The sequence below is a fragment of the Haematobia irritans genome, chromosome 3 (genome assembly GCF_050003625.1).
Source record: "Haematobia irritans isolate KBUSLIRL chromosome 3, ASM5000362v1, whole genome shotgun sequence".
Classification (NCBI taxonomy): domain Eukaryota; kingdom Metazoa; phylum Arthropoda; class Insecta; order Diptera; family Muscidae; genus Haematobia; species Haematobia irritans.
The window spans coordinates 107,594,307-107,613,210 of NC_134399.1; the positions used below are offsets into that span (position 1 = coordinate 107,594,307).

At 33.5% G+C, this 18,904-nt stretch overlaps 1 protein-coding gene across 6 annotated transcripts in view; it reads right to left on the bottom strand.

The window, feature by feature from the left end:
• Positions 1 to 18,904, bottom strand: part of f (espin protein forked) — a 368,923-nt gene that overhangs the window by 54,680 nt on the left and 295,339 nt on the right. For all 6 annotated transcript variants that reach the window (XM_075302418.1, XM_075302417.1, XM_075302419.1 and 3 more), the window contains 2 exons: positions 17,494 to 18,001; positions 17,036 to 17,338 (listed from right to left, as the gene is read on the bottom strand). In XM_075302418.1, the coding sequence (XP_075158533.1) occupies positions 17,036 to 17,338; positions 17,494 to 18,001 (811 nt within the window). The remainder of the gene's footprint in view (positions 1 to 17,035; positions 17,339 to 17,493; positions 18,002 to 18,904) is intronic.

The window sequence follows — 18,904 nt, forward strand, 5'->3', positions numbered from 1 at the left end:
CTTTTGGAGGACGATCACCCGTCTCCTGGTCAGAGAATGAAGCCGACCCATTTTTGTCGGCTGACAATAAATGTTTACCTCCGGCGGCGGCGGCTTGACGGCTAAGCCGATAAAAAATTGTCTATTCGGCGGCGAGAAATTATCTATTATAAAATCAATTTGAAGTTTTCCGAATTGTAATGAGATTAGTTGTACAACCAATCTTACAATCATATTTACATTTTATTCAAATTTTTTGAGCTGATTTTTTGTAAAACTATTATAACAACTTGATACTAATTGATTGAAGGTGGAAAGTTCAAAATTTTGGCAAAACCTATAACAAATATTATTAAATTTTTCTGATATAAATCAGTATTTTAGATTAATTGGCGGCTAAATTTGAGTCGAGATGAGTCACATATTCGGCGGCGGCGTCGACTGCTAAAAGCCGGTCGGCGACGGCTAAAATCGGCGGCGCGACTTGGCGGCTTCATTCTCTGCTCCTGGTGCTGTGTTTTGAAATCTTGATCCTAAGCAGTTTGGTACCTAGTACGACTATTTATTTTTTTAATTTTTTTTATATTCTTTCAATTTTACTGATTTTCTACAACAGAACCTATTTCTTTATTTTTTGCATAAAACTTGTCAAATATTTACTGGGCATTTTTGTGTGGTACTTTAATTTATGTGTTCAGTCTGTATGACAAAATGTTTTACCGACAATAAGTCGCCCATGTTATCACTACGGGTGGTCGTTCGTCATATTCGAAAATTTACCAAGTGCAAATGATCAAGTTGATCACCCAAACTGAAGCATATGTTGTCACCTTAAGATCTTCCTATTGTCATCCTGTAAATGTCACGTAAAACGGCACACTGGTAAATATGGACCTAAAATATTAGTTGTTAGGAAGTTAGCATGTTTATCACAATGAACTGAATAGTCTAAGTGAGCCTGAATCTTAATCGGGCTGCCACTTTAACCTAGCATGATTGCTAGATGGACTCAAAATTGATCGCTATCAATAATCTTGGATCTTAGATCAATAGTTTGATGCATTACAAACGGGGTCACGGTGTTAGTTTATCGTATGATAGAAGGTATAAAAAGCTAATGAAATTTCTTGAAAAACGCATTCGTTTAGATCCGGGATTCTTCTGGCCGATGTGGTTTGGTCTTAGTTTAGTAGTAATATTAAATGGTTTAAAAAATATTCTATATCTGGTAGGGGCTACAGCGCCTTTGTTCTTTATTTGCGATTTTCGTATATATTGTAAATTTTTTAACATGACCAATTTCCCAAATAAGGATTTGTCTTCAAAACCAATGCAATGCATACAAACATTTTTTCTCGAACTATTATGTAACATGTTCGGTGGTGCAAAATCACTTGTATAGATTACATAAAGCAATTTTTATTTACAACTAAAATCCCAATACAATTGAAAGTCTAAAATGATTGAAACTTTGTGCACATACCATGTTGCAGGAAGGAAGTCCGTGCTGTAATAACCACCTAAATAACAGACTATGCTATTACCAATTACATGTACGACACAATGTAATTGTTTATACCCTCTGGCAGAGGAGGAGGTATCTGCATAAACATTTAACCACACTAAAAAAAACTAAAATACCATATTTGACTTTGAGTACTATGGCTACTTTTAGATGGATGGATAGATGATGGTGGATGGTTGAATTGTTATAAAATCTCCAATATTATTTTTTTATGGTATTTCTTGGCAAAACAATAGGTAACATGGTACTCAATATTGTTATTGGTTAAACCATAGGAGGAGACAGTCATATTGTCTTGCAACAAGTTCCAATGGCTTTATCATATTTTCATTTAGGTTTTTTTGTACAATTTTTTTTTCGCCGGGAGACCATTTTTATTGCAGGCATCATGGTGAGACCATCCAATCTGGTATAGTGTGTTTGCAACATAACCAAAGTGAGAAATATTTAAGAGATCTCCTTGGTGTGTTACTTGAGTTCATTATGCCAAAACAAACAATGCAGTCACTGCGGTAACAAATGTTTGTGAATTCCTAATGAGATTATTTCAAGTAATTCATATTTGTTTATTATACATTACTCTATCTATGTTTTGTAGTGACACATTATTGTATTGCTTATGATACCTTTAGTGCATACCGGGAATGCTAGTTTTCGTTGTGTTACGTAATATTGAATTTGAATGAATGAATTGGTTTCTCAATTCAAAATAGATTTTTCTAAAGTTTGTGCCTTAAGTCTTTTGTTTATAGAATTTGGCATTGTGTGAAAACTTTGGTATTGGGATACAATTTCTCAAAAATTTTAAATTCTTAATTATTATAAGTTTTCTATTGGTTTAGTTAAAAATATTTTTCAGATATACTGTTCATCATTTTTGTTAACCCTATAAAGGATTACAAAATGTGATTCCTTTTTTTCAACTATTGTTATATAAAGTTTAGGTCTTAAGTCTTTTGTTTTGTCATGGATATTAATTACACAGCTCCTCTGTCCTAATCTTTTATATGTATTTGCCAATAATTTCTCAATTTCTCAAAAATCTTAAATTCTTAATTAATATCTGTTTTCTATTGGTTTAGTTAAAACAAGTAAGGAAAGTCTAAAGTCGGGCGGGGCCGACTATATTATACCCTGCACCACTTTGTAGATCTAAATTTTCGATACCATATCACGCCCGTCAAATGTGTTAGGGGCTATATAAAAAGGTTTGTCCCAAATACATACATTTAAATATCACTCGATCGGGACAGAATTTGATAGACTTCTACAAAATCTATAGACTCAAAATTTAAATCGGCTAATGCACTAGGGTGGAACACAATGTTTGTAAAAAAATATGGGAAACATTTAAATCTGAAGCAATTTTAAGGAAACTTCGCAAAAGTTTATTTATGATTTATCGCTCGATATATATGTATTAGAAGTTTAGGAAAATTAGAGTCATTTTGACAACTTTTCGACTAAGCAGTGGCGATTTTACAAGGAAAATGTTGGTATTTTGACCATTTTTGTCTAAATCAGAAAAACATATATATGGGAGCTATATCTAAATCTGAACCGATTTCAACCAAATTTGGCACGCATAGCTACAATGCTAATTCTACTAACTGTGCAAAATTTCAACTAAATCGGAGCAAAAAATTGGCCTCTGTGGTCATATGAGTGTAAATCGGGCGAAAGCTATATATGGGAGCTATATCTAAATCTGAACCGATTTCAACCAAATTTGGCACGCATAGCTACAATGCTAATTCTACTCCCTGTGCAAAATTTCAACTAAATCGGAGCAAAAAATTGGCCTCTGTGGTCATATGAGTGTAAATCGGGCGAAAGCTATATATGGGAGCTATATCTAAATCTGAACCGATTTCAACCAAATTTGGCACGCATAGCTACAATGCTAATTCTACTCCTTGTGCAAAATTTCAATTAAATCAGAGTAAAAGATTGGCCACTGTGGTCATATGAGTGTAAATCGGGCGAAAGCTATATATGGGAGCTATATCTAAATCTGTCCCGATTTCAATAAAATTTGACACACTTGACTACACTACTAATTGTATTGCTAGTGGACAATTTCAACCAAATTGGTGTAAAACTCTGGCTTCTGGGACCGTATTAGTCCATATCGGGCGAAAGATATATATGGGAGTTATATCTAAATCTGAACCGATTTCAATAAAATTTGGCACACTTGACGACAGTACTAATTGTTCTTCTTGTGCAAAATTTTAAGCAAATTAGAGTAAAACTCTGGCTTCTGGGGCCATATAAGTCCATATCGGACGAAATATATATGGGAGCTATATCTAAATCTGAACCGATTTCTTCCAAAATCAATAGGGTTCTATTCTGAGCCAAAACACATACTTGTTTTAAATTTGAAGTCGATTGGACTAAAACTGCGACTTAGACTTTGATTACAAAAATGTGTTCACGGACAGACAGACATGGCTATATCAACTCAGGAGCCCACCCTGAGCATTTTTGCCAAAGACACCATGTGTCTATCTCATCTCCTTCTGGGTGTTGGAAACATATGTACTAAATATTTTTCAGATATCCTGTTCATCATTCGTGTTAACCCTATAAAGGATTACAAAATATTTATTGTGATTTATTTTATTTCCAACTATGGGAGCCACCGAGGTGCAATGGTTAGCATGCCCGCCTTGCATACACAAGGTCGTGGGTTCGATTCCTGCTTCGACTGAACACCTAAAAGTTTGTGCAGCGGTGCATTATCCCATCTCAGTAATGCTGGTGACATTTTCTTCTCTAAGTTTCACTGCAATGTGGAATGCCGTTCGGACTCGACTATAAAAAGGAGGTGCCTTGTCATTGAGCATAACATGGAATCGGGCAGCACTCAGTGATAAGAGAGAAGTTCACCAATGTGGTATCACAATGGACTGAATAGTCTAAGTGAGCCTGATACATCGGGCTGCCACCTAAACTAACCTAACCTAACCTAGACCAATATTTCCATGTGTTACAAAGGGAATGACAAAGTTAATATACCTCCCATCCTCCACCATAGGATGGGTATAAAAATGGAATAAATTTTTAATCAAATATATTTTTTACTTCTAAATAATTTTGGTGATTAATGCATTTTCAACTAAAATATTAATTGGATCAATTAATTTCGCAATCGAATTAGAAAAAAAAAATAGATGGCGTTGGGAAGATGATATTTTGTAAAGTTTCAGTTTTGTTGGAGCCTGCGTCAATGCAAAGAGAAAATTTACGCAATATTTTACAGTTTTTTCTTAACTTTTTGTCGACATCCTTAACCATAAAATTAAAATTATTTATCCATACACTTTAGCTATATATTTACTTTACCTATCTATACACTAACTTAAGTATCTTTTTTCAATTTAGTGACTTCCTAAATATTGGATTGGATAACACCTTTAGTAGTTTTTGTATGAATACACCCTGACCACTAGTAAAACAAAAAATTTGAAAAATGAAAGCTTTCCACATTCAAATTACCATTAGCTAATTTTAGTGTTTTATAAATTGACCTCTCACATTGACAAAGTAATTTGGGGAAACAAATAAATATATTTTTCATTTGCTACCCATAAACATTACACACACATCATCATCATCACTATCCTCACCATCCCAAAAAATGGCTCTCATTGCATGTAGTGATGACTATGAAATTTCTTCTGGATAAAGAGTTTTCAATCAATAACTCCAATGGCATTGACTGTCGTTATGCTGTATATGGTGTGCCAGCAAATAGGCAGACAAGATTAACGAGTTTGCTGTTGTTTTCCAAACATACCAAATGCCTCCCTCTTGCTGATCATAGCTTCTGCACATTATCAATACAAATGACCATGGTCATGGACCTCAATCCTGAATTAGTGGTTTTGGTTTGTTATGTGTATTTTCTAGGAGAAATGTGGTTTATGTGTTTGCAAGGAGACAGGTTTTTTTTCTATTCATGAAGTTTTTGTTTTAGATTTTCATTAATAAGAAAAAGCGAATTCTGCCTTACGTATGTGTCAAATTATGATGTATGAGGCGTTGCTGCCGAAACAAATTTTTTGATGAATCAATTCATTTTTTGTTACATTTTGTGACGGTTATTCAGTTGGTGTTTATCTTGTTTTGATGCTGTTTTTGGTCAAAATAATTACTGTTGATATCCCAAAAATATAAGGAATTGGTTCCCTGTATTTAGAGAAATAATTATAAATTATATGCAGTTAAAAGTGCGTCTATGCAGAATCTTAACCATCCTCCACCATGAATAGAAAGTATGGCCGTAGCATAAGTAGTGCTCCAAGGTATCCTTATTAGACGCCCTGCATAATTGGAGCAAGGAAACAGAAACGTCATTACAAAGGAAGGAGCTAGTAAAGACAAAATGTCCATGAAATTTTCTTTAAATACAACATTTCCATGAAATTTTCCCTAAAGACTACATTTCCATGAAATTTTCCTTAAAGACAAAATTTCCATGAAATTTTTCTTAAAGATAAAATTTCCATGAAAATTTCATTAAAGACAAAATTTCTATTAAATTTTCTCTAAAAACTAATTTTTTTTTTATGAAATTTTCTCTAAAGGCAAAATTTCCATAAAATGTTCTCCATGAAATTTTCTCCAAAGACAAAATTTCTATGAAATCTTCTCTAAAGACAAAATTTCCATGAAATTTTCTCTAAAGTCAAAATTTCTATGAAATTTTCTCTAATGACAAAATTTTTATAAAATGTTCTCTAAAGACAAAATTTCCATGAAATCTTCTATAAAGACAAAATTTCCAAAAAATTTTCCCTAAAGACAAAATTTCCTTGAAATTTTCTCTCAAGACAAAATTTTCATGAAATTTTCTCTAAAGACAAAATTTCCATGAAATTTTCTCTAAAGACAAAATTTCCATGAAATTTTCTTTAAAGACAAAATTTCCATGAAATTTTCTCTAAAGACAAAATGTCCATGAAATTTTCTCTCAAGACAAAATTTTCATGAATTTTCTCTAAAGACAAAATTTCTCTGAAATTTTCTCTAAATTATTGGGAGATCGAGGCAGAAAAGAATTTGGAAGTTTTATCAAAGAAACTCAAATCCAACACCTTGGAACATATCTGAAAATCCAAACGAGAGCGGATGTTAGTATCAAAAAGAAGAAGCTTAACTATATTGATCACTACGATCACTGTCCTAAAGGATTTGAGGTTGTACATAATATTATTACAACGGATTTCGTAGTACTACAAACCAAAATTAGGCAGAATAAATAGTGCACAGTGGTTCAAAATCGATTTTTTGCATCTTTTGAATAGACACAACTGTCAACATAATTTTTCAAGATTTGTAAAAGCGGAGGTGTTTTTCCCTAAGATTGCAAATTTCACGACAAAAAGAATGCAGTTACCTTTTTCGAAAAAATGGCACAACAAATGGTAGAAACATGTTTACAAAATTTTCTATAGAAATACAATTTTGACAAAATTTTCTATAGAAATAAAATTTTGACAACATTTTCTATAGAAATAAAGTTTTGACAATATTTTCTATAGAAATAAAATTTTGGTAGCTTATTTTTGGCTCTAGTGGCAACCATGATTATGAACCGATATGGACCAATCTTTGTGTGATTGGGGATCGGCTATATATAACTATAGACCGATATGGACCAATTTTGGTATGGTTGTTAGCGGCCATATACTAACACCACGTTCCAAATTTGAACCGGATCGGATGAATTTTGCTCCTCCAAGAGGCTCCGGAGGTCAAATCTGGAAAACGGTTTATATGGGGGCTATATATAATTATGGACCGATATGGACCAATTCTGGCCCATTTGCAATACCATCCGACCTACATCAATAACAACTACTTGTGCCAAGTTTCAAGTCGATAGCTTGTTTCGTTCGGAAGTTAGCGTGATTTCAACAGACGGACGGACGGACGGACATGCTTAGATCGACTCAGAATTTCACCATGACCCAGAATATATATACTTTATGGGGTCTTAGAGCAATATTTCGATGTGTTACAAACGGAATGACAAAGTTAATATACCCCCATCCTATGGTGGAGGGTATAAAAAATCCGTCCGAAAACCATCCTTCTAAAAAAATTTTACACGCCATGGACCCTCTATGGACTAAGTTCAATCAAATTTTGACATAATTTTCTATAGAAATAAAATTTTAACAAAATTTTCTATAGAAATAAAATGTTGACAAAATTTTTTATAGAAATAAAATTTTTACAAAATTTTCTATAGAAATAACATTTTGACAAAATTTTCTATAGAAATAAAATTATCTATAGGAATAAAATTTTGACAACATTTTCTATAGAAATAAAATTTTGGTATATTATTTTTGGCTCGAGTGGCAACCACACCCACAGAAAAACCATATTTGAACATGGTTGCCGCATTCATTTAATGCTTATCTAGAGCATGTAATTGCCGCGACAACCATGTATTTTGTCTTTGTAAAAATAGTTTTCGAGCGGAGAAAAATGTGTGGTGGCAATAAGCATTTGAATGGTTCCCAAATATCACAAACATGTTCTATCATTTAAATGATAGAATTTGAGACCATTAAATGGTCGGGAAAATCATGTATCTGACCTTTCAATGTTTTGACTTTTTTACAGGGAAAAAAATATTTTTATAGGTTAAGTATAGACATGGCTAGAACCTTTACATGGCCATAAAGACCATGTACATTATTTTCGTGACCATTAAAGTTTTTTGCAGCGAAAATAATTTTATAAAAACATTGAGCAGGTACAAACGATTTTCATTTTGCGTGTCAGTCTTGTGTTGATTGTTTCTTGGAATGGACGGAGAATACGGATTTACTGTTTTTTGTGTTAATTTATTTATTCAGAAGTGGCACGTGGTTTTATGTGAACACAAAAAAGGAAAGTGTAATTGAAAAAATGTACCTGTTTTTTGTTCTGTATTTTGCTGTACGGATCATTAAGTTTTATTTGCAGTTACATGATGTCTGCGTTTGTACATTTGATGGGCACGATGTGAATATGGAATAATTATTTATTGTTGAAATTGAAATAAAATAGGGTGTGTAAAAATGTATGATGTTTGCTTGAACGGCATTATAAATACAAATAAACAATGAATTAGTTTATAAATAAAAAAAAAAAACAAATAAATAAAGATACTTTTGTGTTTTCTTTTCTCAAGTGGTGTCCTTTTTTCGACTATGAAAAGTTTTTTCATAAAGATCAAAGCAATTTAGGTTGTGACCATGTTCTTTTAACTAAAAGAAAAACATTTTTAATGAATACCATAACATTTTAAATTGTGACCATTGTCTTTTCATTCAAACAAAATTCTTTTTATCAATATAATAACATTTTAGATTAGGACAATTATATTTTTTTTAGAACCGTGTTCACTGAGCCAACATGGTTGCAGGTTCAAATGTTACATGGTCGCCGCAAAAATAGCTCCTATCATATTATTTTTCTCTTCGAATATGATTGTGACAATCATGTTTCTTCTCTGCGTGTATGATTATGAACCGATATGGACCAATTTTTGTGTGCTTGGGGATCGGCTATATATAACTATAGACCGACCAATTTTCGCATGGTTGTTAGCGGCCAAATACTAACACCACGTTCCAAATTTGAGCAGGATCGGATGAATTTTGTTCCTCCAAGAGGCTCCGGAAGTCAAATCTGGAGAACGGTTTATATGGGGGCTATATATAATTATGGACCGATATGGACCAATTCTGGCATGGATGTTAGAGACCATATACCAACACCATGTACCAAATTTCAGCAGGATCGGATGAAATTTGCTTCTCTTTGAGGCTCCGCAAACCAAATCTGGGGATCGGTTTATATGGGGCTATATATAATTATGGACCGATGTGGACCAATTTTTGAGTGGCTGTTAGCGGTCATATATTAGCGCAATGTATCAAATTTCAACCGAATGGGATGAATTTCGCCCCTCCAAGAGGTTCCGGAGGTCAAATCTGGAGATCGATTTATATGAGGGCTATATATAATTATGGACCGATATGGCCCAATTTTTGCATGGTTGTTAGAGACCATATACTAACATTTAAATTTTATTTCTATGGAAAATTTTGTCAAAATTTTACATCTATAGAAAATTTTGTCAAAATTTTATTTCTATAAAAAACCGTACCGACTAACTTACAACGTTAAAAAGTTTTTAGATACCTTGCCATCGGCAAAGGTTAACGCAACCCAAGTAATTCGATTGCTTATGTTAGTCTTTAGTAGAAGTTTCTACGAAATCCATAGTGGAGGGTACATAAGATTCGGCCTGGCCGAACGTACGGCCGTATATACATGTTTTTTCTCGATTATTCGTCATCGCAATACTTTTAATTAAAGTACCAATAACGATATAATCGGACATTTCTAACTCGAGGTATAATATGTTTAGTGAAAAAAGAACGAAAAACTAAAAATATCGGGATATCCCAAAAACTGTTCCAATTTTTTTTAATTTGTTTTTCGAATTCAGCAGATCAAGTCATTTATTTTATGAATAGTGTTTATGATGGAATTCATAAATTTTATGAACAAATCTCATAAATTGCATAATACATGTTTGAATGACGACGAATGCATAATTATTTTAAACGAAATTTTTGTATATTATAAATGAAACATTCATTTCTTCCAACACTGCAAAATATGCACTTTTACACAATATTTATGAAAAACGTCATACGTTATGTTATAAAATGTACCATTTCGTTTGTTTATTTTGGATTATTGTTTGACTTTAATTTTCTTGACTTTAACAATTTTTTTATGCACGTTCGATGAATGAACTAAAAAATGAGAAAAAGTAAAACATAAAGATCCCATCAAATAGCGTGAGAGAAACACAACAAAGTATTACTCTTGCATGTATACAACACAAGCACACATTACGAGACAAACAAAATTGAACCATACAAAAAAAATCTGATTCAATCATGACATTAATCTAATTAATTTTTTAATTGAAATATATTCAATCACAGAAATGATAGTATCAATAAAAGAATTAATTGGTCCTATTAATATTTGTGATTGATTTTTGTTTTGAAACTTGTTGAATAATTTAATTGATTAATTAATTTTTAAAACTCAATTAAAACTTTAATTGAAAAAATGTCATGAAATGTTTTTCTGTGTAATGCTTCTTTATTTGCATTTAGTTATCTCAGTTCAGTTTGTGTCGCCGCGGTGATTAACCCTTTCACTACCGATGTCCACTTAGAAGGACATTCGAAAAAGTCACCAAATTCTATTTTCCCGCTTAGTTTCGATTTCTTTCTCGATGTTATTTTAAAGTAGAGGCTTTAATCTAGGTAAGCTATAAATATTGTCCATATTGGTGAAGTCTAAAATACATTTTTATAAACTTCTTTAACAATAAACGAAAAATACGAAAATTTTAGACAATTTTTCTACTGTATGTTTGTAGTAAATGGGCATTTATACAAAAACTATAGCTGATACGTTTACGGGTTCTTTTTTGTATTTTTTTTACACTTTGAAAGATATTATAGGCCAAATAGCACTCATAAGGCCATTTGGTCACAATTGATGAATAAAGTTTTCAGAACAAGCTCATATAGCTCTTGAAGTATTGAGGTAGGTTTTCAAAATGACAATTTTTGTTCTATATGCTGTTTTAACATTAGGTTTATTTCGGTAGTGAAAGGGTTAAAAGATTATTTAGTACTGGAAAAGGTTGAGGAAATAAAACAATATTGACTAGTAAAATACAATACAATTATTCTCCTTGCATGCTCGACTTTAATGAGGAAAAGTTCCATCTAATGTGTGACGTTTTCCACACATATTTCATTTCTAATATAAAACATTTCATTATTATTATGTATATATTCGTAATCACTCAAAGGGAGCCACCGTGGTGCAATGGTTAGCATGCCCGCCTTGCATACACAAGGTCGTGGGTTCGATTCCTGCTTCGACCGAACACCAAAAAGTTTTTCAGCGGTGGATTATCCCACCTCAGTAATGCTGGTGACATTTCTGGGGGTTTCAAAGCTTCTATAAGTGGTTTCACTGTAATGTGGAACGCCGTTCGGATTCGGCTATAAAAAGAAGGTCCCTTGTCATTGAGCTTAACATGGAATCGGGCAGCACTCAGTGATAAGAGAGAATTTCACCAATGTGGTATCACAATGGACTGAATAGTCTAAGTGAGCCTGATACATCGGGCTGCCACCTGACCTAACCTAACCTAATCACTCAAAACTGTATTTTTAATTTACGAAAGTTTTTCATACAATGTATGAATTCCGTCGTTGGAAAATTTTTGCGAACTCTATTCTAAAATAAATGAATTATTTTTTTGTGTGCAAAAAACTTAAACGAATACACAGAACGAAAGCATTTTTTTCGAGACTGTCATTGAAAATTTTCAAAATGACTAAGTGGTGATTTTTGTACCCGCCACTATAGAATGGTGACGGGGGTATAATAAGTTTGTCACTCCGTTTGTAAGACATCGAAATATCGATTTCCGACTATATAAACTATATATTCTTGATCAGGGAGAAATTCTAAGATGATATAAGCATGTCCGTCTGCCCGTCTGTCTGTTTGTCTGTAATCACGCTAGAGCCTTCAATAATGGCACTATCGTCCTGAAATTTGGCACAGATTCGTTTTTTTGTTTGAAGGCAGGTCAAGTTCGAAGATGGGCTATATCGGAAGCCACCGTGGTGCAATGGTTAGCATGCCCGCCTTGCATACACAAGGTCGTGGGTTCGATTCCTGCTTCGACCGAACACCAAAAAAAAAGTTTTCAGCGGTGGATTATGCCACCTCTGTAATGCTGTTGACTTTTCTGAGGGTTTCAAAGCTTCTCTAAGTGGTTTCACTGCAATGTGAAACGCCGTTCGGACTCGGCTATAAAAATGAGTTCCCTTGTCATTGAGCTTAACATAGAATCGGGCAGCGCTCAGTGATAAGAGAGAAGTTCACCAATGTGGTATCACAATGGATTGAGTAGTCTAAGTGAGCCTGATACATCGGGCTGCCACCTAATCTAACCTATATCGGTCCAAGTTTTGATATAGTGCCCATATAAACCGACCTCCCGATTTGGGGTCTTGGGCTTATAAAAACCGTAGCTTTTATCCAATTTGCCTGAAATTGGAAATCTAGAGGTATTTTAGGACCATCAAAAAGTGTACCGGAAATGGTGCCTATCGGTCCATGTTTTGGTATAGCCCCCATATGGACCGATTTCCCGATTTAGATTCTTGGGCGTCTAGAAAGTGTATTTTCTATCCGATTTGCCTGATATTGAAAATCTAGAGGTATTTTAAGACTACAAACTGGTGTGTCGAAAACGGGGGGTATCGGTCCATGTTTTGGTATAGCCCCCATATAGACCGATCTGCCGATTTTATTTTTTGAGCGTCTCGAAACTATATATACAATCCGATTTGCCTGAAATTGGAAATCTGGAGGTATTTTGGGACCATAAAGAGATGTGTCGAAAATGGTCAGTATCGGTTTATGTTTTTGTATAGCCCCCATATGGACCGATTTCCCGATTTAGCTTCTTGGGCGTCTAGAAAGTGTATTTTCTATCCGATTTGCCTGAAAATCGAAATCTAGATATATTTTAAGACCACAAATTGTTGTGTCGAAAATGGGGTGTATCGGTCCATGTTTTGGTATAGCCGCCATATAGACTGATCTCCCGATTTTACTTTTTGGGCGCTTAGAAACTGTATTTACAATCCGATTTGTCTGAAATTTGAAATCTAGAGGTATTTTGGGACCATAAAGAGGTGTGTCGAAAATGGTCAGTATCGGTCCATGTTTTGGTATAGCCCATATATGGACCGATTTCCCGATTTTGCTTCTTGGGCGTCTAGAAAGTGTAGTTTCTATGCGATTTGCGTGAGATTGAAAATCAAGGGGTATTTTAAGACCACATATTGGTGTGTTGAAAATGAGGTGTATCGGTCCATGTTTTGATGTAGCCCCCATATAGACCGATCTTCCGATTTTACTTCTTGGGCTTCTAGAATCCATAGTTTTTATCCAATTTGCCAGAAATTAGAAATTGAATTCTAGAGGTATTTGAGGACCTTAAAGAGGTGTGTCGAAAATGGTGAGAATTGGTCCATGTTTTGGTATAGCTCCATATAGACCTATCTCCCGAATTTATTTCTTGGGCTGATAGAATGTGTAGTTTTATCTACTTTGCCTGAAATTGGAAACCTAGGTATTTTAGGACCACAGTCAGCCAAATATGGTATGTATCGAACCATGTTTTAGTATATCCCCATATAGACCGATCTCCCGATTTAACTCCTTGGACTTCTAGAAACCGTAGTTTTTATCCGATTTGCCCGGAAATGTAAACATACTGGTATTTCAGACCATTAAAAATTTGTATCGCATTTATTTTTACCGGTCTACTATGTAAGGCATCGATATAGACCGATTTCACCTCTTGACGGTATAGCAGGCGCACTGATCACAAAAATTTAAAAATTTTACTCCTCGTAATCATTTAAATAATGGCGATAAAAATCTACAGATTTAATATTTCAAATCAAGGCTTTATTTCATCATTTACACGATATGTTTATGATTTCTCTAAAACTCAAACAAAATTGTTTCTTATAAATCCAGAATCTGATCTAGTCTTCATAGGTAGAATCTTTAAATTTACCTTCGGGAAGCGTGTGGTTTAAACTGAACTGCTTGGGATAATATCTTTCGTCAAATCCCCTGAAATCCCCTATATATTATGAAGTAACCCGCTACGACGAAGAGTTTTCAAAGTAAACTATTATATTTGATTCATGCACAGAAAAAAAATTCACGCAAATTTTTCCAATTAAAATCTTAATTGAGTTTTAAAAAATATTCAATTAAAAATTTAATTGATTCAACAAATTTTTTAATTGCGACAAAAAACAAACACACAAATTTATAGTATCAATTATTTTTATACCCTTCACCACTACTGTGGTACAGGGTATAATAAGTTTGAGCATTTGTATGTAACGCCAAGAAGGAGTAATCATAGACCAACCTTTTAGTATACGGATCGGCTTAGAATTAAATTCTGAGTCGATTTAGCGATGTCCGTCTGTCTGTCTGTCCGTCTGTCTGTCTGTTGATGTATTTTTGTGTGCAAAGTACAGCTCGTAGTTTTAGTCCGATTGTCCTAACATTTGGTATAGGGTCCTGTTTCGGCTCAAAGGCATCCCTATTGATTTTGGAAAAAATCGGTTCAGATTTAGATATAGCTGCCATATATATTTTTCACCGATCTGGTCATAATTGGCGTGTATATCAACCGATCTTCCTCAAATTCCGTACATCCGAATATTTTATGGGTCTCGCAAAACATGCAAAATATCAGCCAAATCGGTTCAGATTTAGATATAGCTCCCATATATAGCTTTCGCCCGATTTACACTCATTTGCCCACAGAGGCCAATTTTTTGCTCCGATTTAGTTGAAATTTTGCATAGGGAGTAGAATTAGCATTGTAGCTATGCGTGCCAAATTTGGTTGAAATCGGTTCAGATTTGGATATATCTCCCATATATAGCTTTCGCCCGATTTACACTCATATGACCACAGAGGCCAATTTTTAACTCCGATTTAGTTGAAATTTTGCACAGCGAGTAAAATTAGCATTGTAGCCATGCGTGCCAAATTTGGTTGAAATCGGTTCAGATTTAGATATATTTCCCATATATAGCTTTCGCCCGATTTACACTCATATGACCACAGAGGCCAATTTTTAACTCCGATTTAGTTGAAATTTTGCACAGAGAGTAGAATTAGCATTGTAACTATGCGTGCCAAATTTGGTTGAAATCGGTTCAGATTTGGATATATCTCCCATATATAGATTTCGCCCGATTTACACTCATATGACCACAGAGGCCAATGTTTAACTCCGATTTAGTTGAAATTTTGCACAGGGAGTAGAATTAGCATTGTTGCTATGCGTGCCAAATTTGTTTGAAATCGGTTCAGATTTAGATATAGCTCTCATATATATGTTTTTCCGATTTCGACAAAAATGGTCAAAATACCAACATTTTCCTTGTAAAATCGCCACTGCTTAGTCCAAAAGTTGTAAAAATGACTCTAATTTTCCTAAACTTCTAATACATATATGTCGAGCGGTAAATCATAAATAAACTTTTGCGAAGTTTCCTTAAAATTGCTTCAGATTTAAATGTTTCACATATTTTTTTACTAATATTGTGTTCCACTCTAGTGCATTAGCCGACTTAAATTTTGAGTCTATAGATTTGTAGAAGTCTATCAAATTCTGTCCAGATCGAGTGATATTTAAATGTATGTATTTGGGACAAACCTTTATATATAGCCCCCAACACATTTGACGGATGTGATATGGTATCGAAAATTTAGATCTACAAAGTGGTGTAGGTATATAGTCGGCCCCGCCCGACTTTAGACTTTCCTTACTTGTTTTATTTGGATCAATTAATTTTTTTATTGACTGTCAATTAATATTTTAATTGATACTATCATTTCTGTGATTGAAGATATTTCAATTAAAAAAATAATTGGATCAATTAATTTCGTGATTGAATCAGAAGAATTTTTTTTTGTGTGTGGTAGTGGGTATTAAAGATTAGGCCCGGCCGAACTTACTACTGTATGTACTTCTTTTTATTATTATTATTTCATTCCATAATTTAACCATGAATCGCCTTACAAACGATCAACGCTTGCAAATTATTGATTTCATTATCAAAATGCATGCTCTGCTACGAAATTTCCTCGCTCGAAAAATTGTGTCCAGCGATGAAGCTTATGTTTGGCTCAATGGTTACGTAACTAAGCAGAATTTTCAATTTTGGATTTAAGATCAGCCAGAGGCATTGCAAAAACTACCAATGCATCCAGAAAAAGTCACAATTTGGTCCGGTATATGGACTGATTGCATCATTGGACCATACTTCATTAAAGATGATACGTATCGTAACGTATCTGTGAGTGGTGAGGATTACGGCGAGATGATATCCAACTTTTGTTTTGTCCAAAATGCAAGAGCTTGACTTCAAGCCACGTAGTTTCAACAAGACGGCACCAGACGGCTCGCGTAAAAATGGAATTATTGAGAGGCGAGTTCGGTGAAGATATTATTTCACGTTCGGACCGGTCCCGATCGTGCGATTTAACGCCTTTAGACTATTTTTTGTAGGGCTATGTTAAAGCTTGGAAGACATCATTGAAGCATTTATTCGTGTGATACCGGCCAAAAGGTTGTATGCCAAAATTGGACTAAGCGGATGGACCATTTGAGGCACATTCGCTGTCAACATTTGCATGAAATAATCTTCAAATATTAAATTGCATGGACCGTACTATCGATTCAAGATTCAAGATAAATTGTTCTGAATTTTATGTATTTTTGTTTTTTTTTTTTTTAATATTCCTATAGTTCATCAAAAATCACTCCCTTACAAGAAATAAATGAGGACTCACCAGAAATTGTTGACATGGTACGATTGTGATTACCACGAACCAATTCCGAAGGTCTAAGACTGGGCTCTTCGACAACCTCCAAACCTGAATCTGAATCCATGCCACCACTCTCCAGATGGAGGGTTGAAGAAGAACCTCCACGATGGCAAGAAGTAATAGAACTTGAATATTCCGATGTGGTATTACTTTTATTATAGAATTGCTGATGCTGCTGTTGCAGCTGCTGTTGTTGTTGCTGATGATGACCATAGTGTCCGGGACCTCGAAGTGGTGGTGGCAATGGTGGAGGTGGTGGACCATTTACTATATGACAAAAGAAAAAGTCAATTAACAATTGAAAACTCTTTATTATATTACATTTTTCCCCCAAAAGCATCATTCTCCATTTGGGACATATGCAAAATCTAGAGAATCAAACTAAACCAGCACAAGCTGACTTTGTTGACTAACCCACTTACCAACTTCGCTATTCTGGACTGGCGGTGCCGATGAAACTCGTTTCAATAGGCGATTATTTTGATTGCAACCATTTATGTTATTCATATTGTTCGAGTTGTTGTTGTTGTTGCTGTTATTGCTATTTGAATTATTGCTATTGATACTATTGTTGCTATTGTACAAATTCTGATTGCTATTACTGTTGCTGGCATTGTTGCCATTATTGGCAACCAACAGCTTACTATGGCTACCATAGTGTCCTCCTTTATTGTTATTTTCCAGATTATTGCGTATGACAGCATTCTTATTCGTTTGCTTGGTACGTTCCACCACATCTTCAGGTGGACAAACACTTTCGTAAGTATCGCTCTTAATGCCACTGTTTAGATGATTTTTCAAATTCACATTTTTACTAGCATAACCATCCTTGGAACGTACCGAACCATCATATTTGCCATGCAGTCCAATGATCGATTGTGATTTGTTACGATTCAAGATGTTGCAATTATCACGTTTGTTGTTCAGATTCTGGAAAGAGAACAATACCAAATGTTTTAGTTATGGGTGGAGAAAATATCTAGACTTGATGTATGAGTGAACCATAAATTAAATTTAATGGATCATGGATGGAATAAACGCTTTACAGATTTGCCAATGTTTTAAACTGCACAATAGATGGTAAAATAACTTGCAGCAGTGGTGGACTATTTATAAAATTTTCTCAAAATTTTATGTCTATAGACAATTTTCTCAAAATTTCTATAGAAAATTTTGTCAAAATTTTATTTCTATAGAAAATTTTGTCAAAATTGTATTTCTATAGAAAATTTTGTCAAAATTTTATTTCCATAGAAAATTTTTCATTTTTTTCTATAGAAAATTTTGTAAAAATTGTATTTCTATAGAAAATTTTGTAAAAATTGTATTTTTATAAAAAAAATTATTTTTATAGAAAATTTTGACAAAATTTTATTTCTTAAGAAAAAATTTTGCAAAATTGTATTAGAAAATCTATAGAAAATTTTGTCTAAATTTTATTTCTATAGAAAATTTTGTCTAAATTTTATTTCTATACAAAATTTTGTCATGATTTTATTTCTATTGAAGATTTTGTCAACATTTTATTTCTATAGAAAATGTTGTCAACATTTTATTTTCTTTGTATAGAACATTTTGTCAACATTTTATTTCTAAAAATTATTTTGTCAAAATTTTATTTCTATAGAAAACTTTATCAAAATTTTATTTCTACAGAAATATTTGTCAACTTTTTTTCTATAGAAATTTTGTCATGATTTTATTTTAAATTTTGTCAACATTTTATTTCTAAAAAATATTTTGTCAAAATTTTGTCATGATTTTATTTCTATTGAAGATTTTGTCAACATTTTATTTCTATAGACAATTTTGTCAACATTTTATTTTCTTTGT